The sequence below is a fragment of the Oculina patagonica genome, chromosome 10 (assembly GCF_052425735.1).
Source record: "Oculina patagonica isolate OP01 chromosome 10, crgOcupat, whole genome shotgun sequence".
NCBI classification, from domain to species: Eukaryota; Metazoa; Cnidaria; class Anthozoa; order Scleractinia; family Oculinidae; genus Oculina; species Oculina patagonica.
Genome location: NC_135767.1, coordinates 2,908,353 through 2,924,094, shown reverse-complemented (window position 1 = coordinate 2,924,094; position 15,742 = coordinate 2,908,353). Strand labels below are relative to the sequence as shown.

Genomic DNA, 15,742 nt, shown 5'->3' with positions numbered 1-15,742 from the left:
GGGTTAACATCTGATTTTATCTTTCAAGATTCATTGTATAATTACCGATCGCCTGTAAACTGTCTCACCAATAAACTGATTACACTGAATAACTTTCTGTTCTTAAAATATTTTATTGTGCTTTTTCAACGACAACAGCCTGTAACAGAGTACCCAGCAATTATCTGTTGACTAGTTTTCACTGCTTTTGAAATTGTGAAACTTTATAAATTTAATTTCGCTTAATAGTTTCAATAAATAAATATACTCAGAAGCATGGTATATAAGTTCATTTTGCCGTATTCTGAAGCCAATTGTCTTTGTATTGATCTTGGTACGTTTAGCTCGTGGTATTATTTCGCTATACAAAGCAAATAAAAATATTATCAATTTATACGCACCTACTAAGAAGCTACCGGCAATGCCACTTAGATTTCTCTAGCATAGTATGTGTGTAAGTTGGCCAGAAAGTTCAGACGAGGAAGTAGCGATTCGAAACAGTTGTTCGAAGGGTGGATAACGCCATCCATTGGATAAATCACTATTTGGTTGATGGCGTAGTATGATTTGTCAACACTTATCCACTGGATAGCGACTTATCTGGTGGATAGTGTCATCCACCCTTTGAACAACCGGGGCCAGTTCGGCAGATGGCTTACGAACTGGACTTTCAATGGCCTATTGCTGCATTTAAGATGTGATTCTGCAGAAGGCAGTTTTGTAGGCTTACAAGTCTGCGGGTTCTGAAAGTCTGCAAGTCCATAGGCCTGCAGGTCTGCAAGTTGCTAGTCTGCAGCTCTGCAAAAAAGCAGGTCTGCAGGCGGCAAGTCTGCAAGCCAGCAGGTCTGTAACTCTGCAAAGATGTTGGTTTGCAGGTCTGCAAGTATACAGGTCTGCAAATCTGCAGGTCTGTAGTATACAGGTTTACAACTCTGAAATTCTAAAATTCTGCTGATGTCATTACGATAGGTCTGCAGCTCGGCAGGTCTGCACGGACTGTAAGTCTAAAAAAAGACTGCAGGTCTGCAGGGCTGACGCCTGTGGTCTACAGGTCTGCAAACATGCTTGTCTGTAGAATTGCAGCATTGCAACCGTTGGTCTGCAAGCCTTAGATCTGATGTATGCAAGGTCTGCAAGCCACACGTCGGTAGAATTGCAGTACTGCAAGTTTCCAGATCTACAGGACTCCTGCAGTACAAACCTGCAGAACTGCAGACTTATGGACTGTAGGACTGTAAGCCTCATTTCATGCCAATCTAGAGCAGAATGGTAGTAACCCTAAGCTCGTGTCGTGATAGTGAAGTTTTCCCCTAAAGCTTGTATCTGAATAGTAGAGGCGAGTGAACTGTTATCATCTCTGCACCACAACTTTCTTGTCCTGCATAATAGGAATTGGAAGCGACATGATGACTACGCCACAAACGCAGCACAGTCCACCAATTATCTTCCCCCATGTTGTAAGAGGTACGACATCACCATACCTAAAGAACAAAAAAGGGAAAAGAGTCATAAAACTTATCCAGATTTACAACGCGTTGCTAGGCGAAGTGGCGGTCATTACAGCGCCATCATGATGCAGATGTGACAACTTTCGAAGTACCCGCGACCGAATGATGGCTCTATTTGTGATTGGACACTGACAGAAGAAGAATAGGAACTGTCGATTTTAGTCTACATTTATTTTGCTTTTTCATCAGTGACCACTCAAATGCACAATCAAGGCTTATATACACGGTCACAGGAGTGCTTCACTATTTGTTGGAACCTTGATGGCTTCTTGAAGTGCGATCGGGCGGAAAAAACGGCGTTTGACTGTCTCCTCTTTGAAAAACATTTGACTGATGAAACCATTATGTTAGTCACCATGAATACGCGTCAACTTTCACGCCTAACGGCTACTTATACAAGAGGCTGGCAATGGCTGATTTTGTCCCCTTCTATTGGAATAGCACAGGGGTCAGTGTCCAGTGTATTGCAGAATAAAGGAGCTATCCATGGCCTTTCAATTACTTCTATAAAACAAGCGATATACTACGTTTTGGTTAAACGCCATTTATCGTCATTTTTTGAAAATATAGAAACCTTTTTCGAGGTTTTTTTTTATTAACGAAATTGACCTCGGCAATTAAACTTTGTTTGATGTAACGTATTGAAATGATTCATTTGAACTGCGGTTTGAAAGTGATAGTCGTCCGCGCTGGAGGCTTCAGGCTTCTCCCGCCCGTTTTTTCGCTTCTTTCCATTGCTTTTGGTTCCTCGATCATTTATGACTTTTATAAACTTTGTTTGTTTCCTAAAAAAGCATAAACGTTTGGGAAAATGTCGAAGCACATGTAAAAAGACGAGTTGTAGGGGAGTTCCTTAGCTTTTCTCGTTCTCCCGAACTTGGGAAAACACGGATGCCGCTTTTAATTTCTTAAAACAGCCTCTAATATTATCCTTTTAAAAGCAGGTCTTTAGATTCCTGATTCTTAGAAAGAAAACTTTTATTCGATTCCTCGTAAGAACCCCGACCCTGACTTGACCGTCAGGGTCGTATTTTGAAGTTGGTCACTTTTGTCAGATCTATTTCATCCTCGCCAAAGTAACATTTTATTTTTAGCTTTGTCCATTTTGTGATCTATTTTTATCTTCGCCACTGTCAGTCATTTCATTCCCTAATGGTTTGTCGAAATGTTGTTTACTTTGTCGAATACCTGTCTAGAAAAGCAAACCATGGCCTTTCTTCAATCTTTATATTTTGAGCTTTTTTCTTGACAAATTGATGGCAATGACCCTTTAAGATGGCGTCTTTCAAATTGGCAGGCCAAATGGACATATCTTTAACGGAAATGTAAATGTTATTGTACGTACAAATGTTGTGTCCCAGGTGTTCAGTAAAACGAAGGATAAATGTGTGATACGTACAAGCAAAACACATAAAACTCACGTGAATCTTTTAGAGTACATTGAAGGTCAAGAAAAAGTAACAGGAAGATGAATCGAAATCGTAATCTTGAGAGGTTTAAAGATGTATTTGCACTGAGCTCTACGAACGGCATTCAGTTAGTCTTGAAAAGATAATGGATCTATTTTTACACAAAGTCGTACTTGAAAATTCCACTTCGGTTATCTTGTAACATCTTGTAACACCACTTTACTATCGATCTAGTAAAAACTGTCTTAAATCCCAAATGGATGATTTCAATTCATTTTTTGTGAAACGTTCGATCGCGTGGAAGTTCGAAAACTGATACTCGATGATAATTTTTTTCAGATTTTTTATTATTTCACATAAATGTTGAATTCACATTACATGAATTCCATGTTATTGGCCAATCAAAAACTTACACGTGTACTCGCAATCAAATCGAAAGTTGTCACGTTAACATGTCAGCTTACGATACGTGATGTAACTTAGCAACCGATTTTAAACCAAATCGCGGGCTCAGAACATGTTACGTGACTTCATGGCCTTTTTTTGGAAGCATCCCGGCTCGACGCAATTAAAAAATAACAAATTAATTTCCCTTTATATATACACGGTTGCATTTAAAGCAAGAAGCTTGTGGGGCTGTGTATTCCCTATCAATAAACGCAGCATGTAAAATGGAGCAGATGTATACCATTTACCCTTGATGAGTCATGATCATATGCAACAAGGACAAAATTACATTAAGGAATAGCTTAGTCTGCTTAGCTGGTGATCTTTGTCTTCTGCGTCATAACAAAGGCCGCCAGCTTGTTAATGGCAGATGGACATGATCGTTGAATAATAAAAAAAACGGAAATATTATTTTCCTTACCCTGTTGTCATCATAGTAACGCACGTGTACCACAATGAGTGTGGGATACTTTTGAAGTTCGCAGGGTTGTCTACTCGCTCCACATAGTACAAAACGCTGGCGAATAGCAATATTCCTAGTGTGAACGTGAAGTATAAAAAGAGCAAATCAGTTGAGCAGTTTCTAAGCGTGTACAGCAGGGACTGCAGTCTCGAAGATCCCCTGGTCAGCTTCATTATCCTGGCTACTCGTAGAACCCTGAGGGTAATAAGCAGGGTAACGCTGTCTGTATTGACAAATTTCGAGGCTATAAGTGAGATATAATACGGTAGTATCGCTAGTAGGTCGATCACGTTGAAGAAATCTTTCATAAACATGCAACGTTTCTTCGCCAAACCAAAACGTATGAGAAATTCAAGAGTAAAAACGGCCACAAATGTCGCATCTAGAATCGAAAACAATCCAGCGTGTAGTACTAAGCATTTGATTCCTTCTTCGCAATCAATGGTTTCAACTGTTGTAGTTACCACGCTAAGAATTATGAACAATCCGTACAAAATATTAAACGCTTGGTGCACGAATTTGGACTTCGGTGGTCCACATCTGCAATTTATTTCACATTTGCGTCTATTTGCGCAAACCCTTATTGTTCTTTCACTCTCATCCGAGTGTTTTGCGCTAGTTAATTCAACACAATTGTCCCGCTTTCTCCTTGTTTTGTCCTGTCTTGTCCTGGTCATGGGCAAATGATTGCGTTTACTGTCAGAGTGCGTTAACTTTTTCGTATTTCCTTCTCGTAACCCCTTCCGTGTTTTCGTCCCGGAGTTACTCTCGCGTCGACTCCAGTCAAGATAATTAGCTCGGGTCGCGGTGTGGACCGGCTTCATGCTCGCTTTCCGCACGGCATAGTGGACGGGGTGTTTTTCTTTATCATCTGTGTTAGCTGTATCCCAGCAGCAATCCTCGAGTTCGCAAATCGGAATCCCAAAATAGTCGAGCTCGTCCTTAAAAGCAACGGGACAGTCGTCCGGCGATGAATGCAGCTTCCCGCATTGGTAGAAATTCAATATGTAACGAAATAAATAGGGATCCCTGTCGAAAAAATATTCCTGCTTGGACGCGTCAAAAAAACGGCCGAGCATCTCACTTCCAAGAAGAGTGTGCGGATGTCTCTGTAAATATTTTTTATCCGTCATGAACCGTTGCCCGCTTACATTTAACACAATTCGGCGATGCTTGTTAAATTCGGGAGTTCTAAAGTGGACACGTTTCGCCATCTAGTTAAAACTCTCTCGCGCCAACTCGAGTTGTTTTTGACTCCATGCCAAATTTCCTCAACTCTCGCATCAGGTTTTGGCTCTTATGTGCTGCGGATCCTCAAAACGAAGTCACTGCAAAATGATTTCAACAGAATGGTCCACTATCGACGACTTTACCAAACGGATTACGTGCAACTTGTTGGCCCAAATAATACCAATGCATTAGTTTACGTCCGTGTAAAGATCGGGTTGTTTTGGAGTTTAATAGTCGTTCAACCACCTCCAACGAATGAGTGTGCCAAAATTGACCAGTAGAAGCGTGCTCCGGAAGATTAATTCCTTTTTGAAACATTTAATGTTGCAGTCAAGCCAAGCGAATCGGATATGTAAATCAACTCAGGCTTGACAGACCATATAGAATTTCGTATTTGCTCAACTGTGCATGTTAATTTCCAGCGTTTTGTATTGTCCGTCAAACAGTCAGCATGCTTGTAATCGAGTTTTACACGTTTTCTATCCAAACGTGCGTCATTTCACACTATGCCATACCTTCCCTCAACTTGTAAACTCAGATTTGTTGGATAGCTCAAAATTTAAACCTCAGCGGACAACGCTCCAAAAAGCTATCCCTACTCCGCGCCGTTTAACGCAGAGCGAAAGCGGAGTTTCTCCCTTGTTAAAAGAAGGAAATTGGCGTGAGTTTTGAATTTAAATTACTAATAGGAAAACAGGGCAATCACGGTGAGAGAAAACACTGTAAAACGCAGCGGGTTTCTGTTGTCTTGCGGAGAAAAAGCGCTTTAAGAGCACAGAAAATTTGTAACAATTTGCGGGAACACCGACAAGCCCTAAACAATGTGAATAGAAAATAATCAAGATTTTTTTTTAAATTTCTGACTCCTCTGTAAAGAATTAAAATCGTTTTATGACGCTTTTACAACGCATAAGTTTGTGGCGTCTTTCACCAATTATAACGATTTCCAAATATACCTTAAATTTGCTACTAGGCGAAAGATCATTAGCTAAAATCAACACCATCTCCCGTCAGAACTGTTTTGGCGACCTCTACTTTTCAGCGAAGTTACAGACATCAATGCGATGTCACTAGATGTTATCAAAGCAGATTGTAAATAATGAGATTCAAAGAGAAATTCTCTTTACACACAAAGGGACCTGTCGCATGGAGGGGTTCTTTATATGGGGAAGAACAATAGTGTAACCTGCTAGGCATTGTTTGAATTGAAAACAGTGCAGATGTTTTCAAATGAGCTATTATTAATTCGCTTTTATGCTCTTTACTACGTGCCTTTGTCAGCCATAATATCAAAAGTTTTACTTTAACCATTGACGTCTTTACAATTAGAATCCAATTATGCAGGCGAATTGGCGCGTTTTGTATGGCAAATTTCATACTTAAGTGTCTATGTTTTCTTCTATTTTTTAAGGGTTGTTTTATTTTTAAGGATAATATGATGGTTGTAGTTCGTAGCTTAAAACTACACAACGCCTCTATCATTCATCACAAATATATAAATAGTATTTTGTATGTCAATGAACAGGTGAACACAGCCGCTGATAGCCGAAGTGTTGTAAAGCGTCTCGTCTTTAAATTTAAATTTCTTTGGCCATCTTACAACCAAAACAAAATAACAATAACCCTATTTGTGTCAAAAGGTTTCTATTCTTGTGCTGCGCTGGTAACCAAGGATTTTAGACTATGTGGAAGGAATTTCTTTGAAATACAAAGCGAAGTTTCGACAAAATACAAGATGTTTTCCTCATGGAGATAACTTGACTGAAGACCGCTTGTCCACATGAACAATTTGCAGGTAGATGCTTGGTAAAGTCGAATCGCTTTGGTAAAATGAATTTATAATAGACCTAAAGAACGCGCTTACTGATTCAGTTTCCGGGCGTGATAAAGAGAGCCAAAGACATTTTAACAACTGTATTTTGCTATTTTTTTTGTGCCTGCACGCGAATTTTAACGAGAAATAAACAGTTTGCAAAAAATTTAAGCCACTAGCTTACTACCTTAAGCCCCTTTTTGTGCACGTTTGCTTATATTCGGCATCAAATTTTGATCGATAGCTATTAGCAAACTCGAAAAAAGGCGATGAGTGATAGCCATCATAAAATATATTTTAAGAAGATGATAATCCGTTCGCCCGCTCTCATTAGCAGTAACGTCTTGATAAGTAATATTATTTTATGGTTTGCCACAACAAAAAATCTTGCACACTGCCAACAAATTTATGTTTAAATTCATGTGTTGTTGGTATTTATACCTCATCGGCCCGAAACCCATTAGGTGAAGTGAGTCTACCGGTTTGAGTTGGAAAGAGGCCAATCCAGCTTATCAGTCGGCTATTCTTAGATCGAGATTCCATGAAAGAACTGATAAGATAACATAAAGTAGACAATGAATGATGGTTTGAAGCCAGGAGAATCAGTAGTTTGTTTAGTGTGATCTTCCGGGTGAGGGCGGTCCTTAAATCGGTGACTGACGTTTCAACAACTTGAGCGGAAGTCATCTTCAGAAGTGCTGCAAGTGGAAAGTTGACTTCATTTGGAAGGGCCGGGCCCCTAGAAAAAAGGAAAAAAAAAGAAAGGGGAAGTGGGGGAGAAAAGAAAAAGAAAAAAAAAAAAAAATAAAAAGAGAGGGGAAAAGAGATTAAAAAAATTTTTTTTGGCCCAATATTTCGGTTGAAAAAAAACAACCTACATTAGGGAAAAAAAAAAAAAAGTGGAAAAAAAAAAAAAAAAAAAAAAAATAAAAAAAAAGGCTGAAAAAAAAAAAAAAAAAAAAATAACGGTAGAAAATAGAAACAGCATACGGAGTTGTTTGTCAGTCAATTGGTTTGAAGTGTCTGTTCCTTGAAACCAATTGGTCAGTTTCCCCCTGCTAAAGAAGGCATTGCGCTCAAAGGCCACTTCCATATCAAAATGATATAATACTTTCGTTTATATTGGATAAAGTAATAACTTCGAAGACATTTTATCAGTACAAACATAATCTATTTCTTTTTATTTAAAACATCTGATTAAGTCGCGAGCCTTGTAATATTTATATTTGATCTACATGTAACGCATGTTAGTCTAACTTATTCTGAAATAATACACCTTGGGCAGATTTTGCTGCTTTGATTTTGATACTTAATTAATGTATTATTATCGTTCCAAGCTTATATTATAATTACTGTTATATGCTTTTCTAATATGGTTATGACTATTACCGAACTGGATTTACGTATGGGTCATATTTTCTTTTATAATCTAGTATAAAAATCTTATTGACAAATTAAATTTAAAGAAAGTGTTATAGAAATCAGTCGCGACTCCAGAAGGAAGTCAAGAAGGCGGATCACAGTTGAACCTCTCCTTACGGACCCCTTTATAAATACGAACAGCTAACTGAGTCCTAGAGAAACAAGAGGTCACATAATTTCTACCTCTGTAATAATAACACTTCCATAATATGGACACTAAGGTCTGTCCCTTTGGTGTCCGTGTAGAAAAGAGGTTCGACTGTATCATTATTTGCTAATTTTACTCGTCGCCAGTTAATTACCCTTACTAACACGATAGAGCGGTTTTCACTTCAGTGTCGGTAATTCGCGTTTGCATTGGTTTTGCTTACTCGCTCAGTGATTGGTTTCTCTCGCCACTTTCTCATCCAATCGGTCATCCCCCTCGCTCGCCCGTCCCGCTCGTGCCGGCTCATGTTGCTTCGAGTTTTGATGGTTTACTGGGTTGTCTGTGTCCTTTGTGTTGGCTGGTGATTACTTTGGTTTGGTTTTACGACACTCAATTGAAAACTGCTCTAATCTCTAATTGTTATCTCGCGTTAGTTCATGAAACGAGGTTATTCAGTGCTCGCTGAAACGACGCGTTTGGATAGCCTAATGCAAAAAGTCGACAATATTTGGGATGATTGCACGACCTTACATGAGTACTGTCCGAATGTTTGCATTTTCTCTTTCTTTTATAACATCAAGCCAACAAAATGCAAGTAACATATTAAACACGAGAGAGAGAGTGCTTCATCACCTTTCCAAACTTCGAGAAGAGAGTTGATAATAGGACGCGTACTTGAACTTCGAGGTGATTGGAAATGTGATAAAACACTCTCGTGTTTGATGAAACTTTTCAATCGAAACTAAAATTAAACTCTTTGTTTTTTCCTTGATCAATAACTGTTGTTATAAGCCATAGCTGAAAGCAAAGTCTTATGCAAAACTAAGACAATAAAAGCGCGCCTTGTATGATTAGTCTAATTTATCCTATGCAGCTACATAACAAAATATTATGAGGTATTTTTGACATAGATTTTTTTCTGTTAACCTATCTATGTCAAAGAGTTTCATTTAAGCTCTGGTTTGAAGCTCAATAATGCTAGTTTATTTTTCTCTTATGAAATTAGTGATTTTTTTCTGAAAAATAGTAACAACTCTAACGATAATCTCTTTAAGGATATTGGTATATCGTGATCGTTATGATAGATGTGCAGAGCCCCTTTAGTCCGTTGTTCATCAAAATCTAATTTCTCCAATAATATTAATGTCTTTTACGTAGTCAGGTGCGAGAATAAAGGCATACTGTCACTAAACAACGTGGTTCTCACATTTAGTCTGTGGATGAAGCTCTAATGTGACCATTCAAATGACAGCTATTGAGCAGTACTTTTAGGTACTGTTTATTATGCTGTAGAAGGAGGTTCTAACTTTTAAGTCTGTGGATGAAACACTATTGTGTGACTATTCAAATAAAAGCTATTGAGCAATTCTTTCATGGGGTATTGTTAATTATTCTGTAAGTACAATGTGGTTCTAACTTTTAAGTCTGTGGATGAAACCCTAGTGTATTGCTTATTAGGAAAAGTAATAAGACCAGCAATGAGCACATGATTTCTATGAGAGAATAGTCAACGAGGGCGATAGCTATAAGCGAGTAGTAACACGATGAGAGAACTTTTGAGATCGGTGAATTTGGTAGTGCATATTTGTAAGGTTCATGAGTGTCAGAAGAAAATTAAACCCAACATGTTAATTATTTTCAGGATAAAAGAAAAGGAAAACAAATCCGTGACTTACGTTCGGGACTAAAAGGGTTGCGATTATTTCTTAAAGATATGCATGCAATTTCTGAAGTTTTATTCCTCAACTGTGGTTCGCCATTAACCTTGAGCTTTCTCCATTGACTCCACCTTTAGTAACGATCTGTGCTAATGAACAGCGGTTCTCTTCTAAACAGGATGCGCACTCGTTAATAGTCTTTTCTGGTCTCCGACGCTTTCGTGACGTCACAGATTCCAGAGTACAGGGAACTTGTTTTTCTTGCAGTATAGGAATCGGTAATGCAAGTAACACAACACCAGAAACGCAACAAACGGATCCAACGATCTTACCAAGAACAGACGAAGGTACCACGTCACCATAGCTACACGATAAGAAAACAACAAGAAATATGTTAAGCCTCCTGTTGTACCCACAATGGTGGACTTGGTCGGAGTGAAACATTTTGCTTTCAAGTGATCATTTCATAGACCCACGAATAGTTTATGGCGGTCCTTTCCTCTTTCACCCTTCAAATATTGACCGCCAACATTTAGCTGCCTTGTCTCCGATTTTAAAAACCAAACCCGTTTTTATCCTCGGCGCGAGACAAATGACGGGCACATGGTTTCAATAGTCACATGACCCCGTGCAAGGTAAGAGGGGGTATACCTGTAATGAGAATAAAATTAACGCAGAGGAAAGACATAAAAATTCTCTTTTCAAAGATCAAATATTTTATTGGTGTAACTTGCAAAACTAGTGTTAGTGTTGAATGCATGCTGAATGCATGTTCTCAAGAGGCGTATATTTAACTTGCAAAACGAAAAGGCATTGAAACTGGCCCTGTTCACACCTTAGTTTACTCATGTCCTGTACTAAGTTTACTATCCTTCCAATTATTGTGTTCTAGAGCCGATTGGTTTAGCGTAATATAGACTTACTGGAGTTTTGAGGGGAGAGGAAACACCATATTTTTGTTTTTTGTTTTTTGTTTTTTTTTTTTTTATAAAATACGAACGTGTGTTTTATTTAGAATTAATCGTTACTGTAATTTATTTTAAAAAAAAAAAAAAAAAAAAAAAAAAAAAAAAAAAAAAAAAAAAAAATAAAAACACAAAAAAAAAAAAAGACAATAGAAAACCAGCATAAGTTTCTTACGCGATGATAAAAAATAATAAAAGCTTATAAAAAATCAAATCTATAGGACCGAGTAAACCGAGTAAGCATGAAATATATACCCACACAATCGAACCTGAAAAGTTCAACATTCGGGAAAGCAAACTGAAAAGAAAATCTACAAGAAAGAAATTTTGGTAACGAAGATAATGTAGATATTTGTAAAACATCAAAAATTCTCTCTTTCAGAATGTTTAATTATTTAATATTTTGTTTGTTATTTTTAGTAACGTCCACGAATCGATTCCTCAAATTTTCAACAGGTTAGGTTCACTGGTAAAAAGAACCTTATTTTGTCTTGTGAGGGTTTCATTTTCATCCATTAACCTTTATAATACGATTGAGGGCTTTATTGATTATGGGTCGACAGTCAGTAAAAACTAAACCTTCATTTGTTCGTTGACGGTTTTTAAAATTTAGGCAATTTGTCAGGCTATTTATAGGATTTTAAACCCACTCAAACACAAGTCAATTTACTTAAGCCTCCACCTGGCGGTAAATTGTACCCACTTTTATCGCCGGATCAATTGTTACAATTTAGGTCATTTACCCTTTAATGCACCTTTTGAAACCCACTGAAACACCAGTTCATAATTTGACCCTCAAGTTGACAATAACAAGTACTCTCCTTTGTTGATTGACAGTTACAGTTAAGGGCACTTTCTTTTGATGCTCTTTCAACGCATTGAACCCTCATGCAAATAGCATACATTGTTGTTTCTTATGCAAAGAGCTCCAGACACTTAAGACAAACAGACGACTACCACGGGTGGTTGAAAACGTCAATTATTTTTTAAAACATCATAGCGTGCCTATTTCCTACCAAATATGAATAGGCGATAAGAAAGGCTTTTAAGCAAACCAAAACTGACAACAGGACTTAAGATACAGTAATAAAGCAAGCATGTTATTGGTTAGATTGATTAAACTCGAATCAAGGGCGCAGCAAGTCAAGAGACAAATTATGTCGAACGTTGAAATCTTAGTTTTGTCTGATTGCATTTATGTGTGACAAATTTATGACTTTATAACGACCAGATCGATATGGAAATTTGAAACTTTTACCGTATTGTCTTTGATAAAGGAAGGGCGCCCGCGAACAGCCTCAAACTAGTTGCTTTAATTTCAACACAACCCAACACATAATTAATTCAAACGATAAGAAGTCGCCGAACTATAAAAAGCTTTAAAGTGGAGGTTGTTATGACCAAAATGAAGTCTTGAATAAATTGTTTTGTCACAAAATTGAAACAAAAGTTGCAATTATTCTTTAAGAATAATTTTTGTACTTTTTTAGCATCAAAATCGCTCAGGAATCGAAATGCTTAAAATTAACGATCCATAATTTGTGGAAGTGTATCGTCCGATAAAATTAGAAGAAAATTTAAATTTTTTATTAAAGAAAGTGAGAGTGATATCTTTAAGAAAATGAACTCTTTCAGCCGGCCTTTAGACTAATGAGGCTGACTAACGCAAATTCAACATTTAAACATCGATTTCGATACTTCGAGTTTAAAAGATAATATAAATAAATCATACTTACCCAACAGTCATAAGAGTCACACAAATGTACCAAAACGATTCTGGAATGCTGGAAAACTTCGGGTCGCCTTCCACGAGTTCCAAATAAAAAATTGCTGTTCCGAAAAGGATAATTGCTAAGAAGCAGATGCAGTAAAGGAAAACAATGTCGACCGCACATCGACGTAGAGTCAACAGTAAACAACGAAGTCTACGTGAATTTCTTGTGAGCTTTAGAATCCGAATCACTCTCAACACCTTGAGAATTTGAAGAAAGCTGGTCTGCTCTACTCCAAAGCTTGTAACAATCAACGTTATATAATAAGGAAGGATGGCTAATGTATCAATTACATTCATGGCGTCCAACATAAATTTCTTTTTCTGGGGGCAAACGTAAAACCGAACCAAAAGTTCCACTGTAAATATAATAACGCAGATTGACTCTACCGTGAAGAATATTTTGTGGTACACTTCGCCGCATGTTGAATTCTCGCCGCACTGTAATGTTTCCAGTGAGGCTATCAATACGCTGACGAATATGAAAAACCCGTATATTAAATGAAATATCACTCCAGTTTTTGTTGTCTTTGAAGGACCTATAGTCCTCCAAATCTTCTGCCGCAAAGAAAGTTTTGGCTCACAATGCAAGTCGCATAAATTTCCATAGCAATTGATAGATTCTCCTTTGAGTTCGTCCTCGTCGCCTTCAACAAGTACAGATTTCTCTTTAGCGCTGCAGTAATCCCAGCAACAGTTGTCGACATCGTAAATCGAAAAGCCATAAAATTGCAATTCCTCTTCGAACGCTGCGGGGCAGTCTTCCTGTGAACAGTGTAACTTTCCGTAGCGGTAATAATTCAAAACAAACTTGAATAGATACGGGTCTCGATCGAGAAAGTACTCCTTCCGACGGTCGTCGTAAAATTGCTTCATCGTTTCGCTACTTCCGAGCAAAGAATCCGGAAAGCGCAAAAGCGTGCTCTCCCACGTTTGAAATTTTATCCCACTGACGTTGATCGTTAAACGTCGGTCGTTAGTCGATCCAAATGACTCCGCCGTCACACGCCTTCCGCTTAGAGCCGAGCCAATTGAAGCCCTGGGGTACTCGAGAAGTGATTTTCGTTGCGACCTGTTATTGTTAGAGCTCTGATGTTTCTTTAGTAATACGCCTGAAATGCTTGTGTGAAACATTTGGCGATTTCCACACCAGAATCACGGTTACCCTTTGTCTTTGTGAAAGCCAGTTTAAAATCCTGTCGTGTTTTCCCCTTGAGCGACGGATCACTCCCAGGTTCTTTGTTTATGTTTTCCTAAAGGCGGTGTTGAGATTGTTATGACCTTTTCTGCTGGAGGGCAGAGACTAGGTGTTTTTATGTTCGATTCTTCTTCAAACAAGCTTCACGTTGATCAATAAGATAAAACGAAGCCACGTGTTCCGGCATACAAACGATTGCATTGAAAACAGTACAACAAATAGTAAAAATTACCATACGGTTCGCTTCAAGGGAGATTTCTCTTTTCTCTGTTGGAAGAGATTTTCATTGGCCGTTGATATCGCAGATTTGCCTTTTACGCCTCACTTATCAGCTCACCACAGTCTTCCTGTAGATTTAAGAAATATACCACAAGGTTAGCTTGAGCGTCGCGAAACGAATTTTCATTATAACTTTTTATCATGCTAAAATCAAGTGTGTCAGGCGATATTCTTGAAACACGTCCATACAACCGCTAATTATAAGACGTGTATTGAATATCTTAAATTTATGAATTGTTTGCTCAACACTTGCTGTTATGTTATTTTTGTTTTTAAAATAATCCCCAAAATTTACAACACAATATGCAGTTAAATATTCCGGGGTTACATTTGGCATCTTTCTCCTGCCATAGGGGAAGATATACCAACAAGCAGAGGAAAAGTGTTTTATAAAGTACAATAGTTTTCTTTCCGTTTGTACTTTTCAGCTAATTTTCTTACAACAAAATCCCAAACAAGCTCGTAATAATTTATGTTATATTTCAATGATGCATTTAACTTTAGGGGTTTTCCTAATTCCATGTGGTTTCGCCACCTCTTAAGTGAAATTAAGACGTCTCTTGAATGAAAGCCTAAAGCAAAGTTTAAGATACTCCAAAACAATTTTCATATGACAGCACAATCACCCCCTAAGCTCACAACTATAATAAATCTCCGGGAGAGTTGTTTACCGCTTCCCAGCTGAAAAGAAACTGCAATATGAGTTACACTTTAAAATTAAAATTTTATTAAGCGAGTCAAAAAAACAATACCTAGATAGGAGGTGCAAAATTTGGGTGACAAATGAATATGGACTGATTTTAATACCAACAACAAAATATGTACTTTCTTGTTGTTTTTATCGTTTAAATAACAACGAAAAACAAGGCATAAAAAATACGTCAGTTCGTCCTTTTTGTAAGTCAGATTTTTCGTCGCGGTAGGTCGATCTGACATTCAGTTCAATCTATTTTTTTTATAATTACTTTACAGTCGTTTGTTTTGTAGTCAAACGATAAGCCTTTGAAATGAGTCCCTTTATTTATACTTTTCTGGGCGCTATTAAATATCTTTAAAGCAAATAATTGGGTTAAAAACAATAAAGGTTGGATTTTGTAGAACAGCACTCGACAGATGACAGGAACCTATTAAGAAGTAAGAAAGACGAAAGATTGCGAGGATGGAAATTGTTCGAAGTCGAAAATGCTAGATTTAAAAATTGGGGGATTTTTTTTTCGTTGTCTTTTACACCTTTTTAATCCAATTTATATACTTTTGACTAAAAAACAAATCTAAGATGGTTGAAGTATTGATTTAATATTTCATATATACCATACTGACATTAAATGTTAGTTTTTGAAAGTTTTGGTAGTACGCCAAGAAAATATTTCCTAGTAGATAACATGCAGTATTCTCCTTTTTCCATTTGGCTGTGCATTCATAAGTGTTAGATTGACCGCTCTGGTTAATATA

At 37.6% G+C, this 15,742-nt stretch overlaps 2 protein-coding genes across 7 annotated transcripts in view; both read right to left on the bottom strand.

Annotated features, from left to right (window-relative positions):
- Positions 1 to 93: 93 nt before the first annotated feature.
- Positions 94 to 6,068, bottom strand: LOC144667368 (potassium voltage-gated channel protein Shal-like). Of its 2 annotated transcripts, XM_078528755.1 has the most exons (3): positions 3,765 to 6,068; positions 1,283 to 1,460; positions 94 to 1,248 (listed from the first exon to the last, which is right to left on the bottom strand). In XM_078528755.1, exons 1-2 carry the CDS (start codon positions 5,018 to 5,020, stop codon positions 1,331 to 1,333), a joined length of 1,386 nt encoding a protein of 461 aa, XP_078384881.1. In that variant the 5' UTR covers positions 5,021 to 6,068; the 3' UTR covers positions 94 to 1,248; positions 1,283 to 1,330. The 2 variants fall into 2 exon arrangements, with proteins under 2 accessions (XP_078384881.1, XP_078384879.1); XM_078528753.1 differs by having other exon boundaries at positions 94 to 1,460.
- A 2,764-nt stretch (positions 6,069 to 8,832) lies between these two features.
- LOC144628167 (potassium voltage-gated channel protein Shal-like) overlaps positions 8,833 to 15,742 on the bottom strand; it is a 42,800-nt gene continuing 35,890 nt past the window's right edge. For all 5 annotated transcript variants that reach the window (XM_078486234.1, XM_078486231.1, XM_078486235.1 and 2 more), the window contains 2 exons: positions 12,779 to 14,358; positions 8,833 to 10,441 (listed from right to left, as the gene is read on the bottom strand). In XM_078486234.1, coding sequence (XP_078342360.1) covers positions 10,162 to 10,441; positions 12,779 to 13,947 — 1,449 coding nt within the window. In that variant the 5' untranslated portion in view covers positions 13,948 to 14,358 and the 3' untranslated portion in view covers positions 8,833 to 10,161. The remainder of the gene's footprint in view (positions 10,442 to 12,778; positions 14,359 to 15,742) is intronic.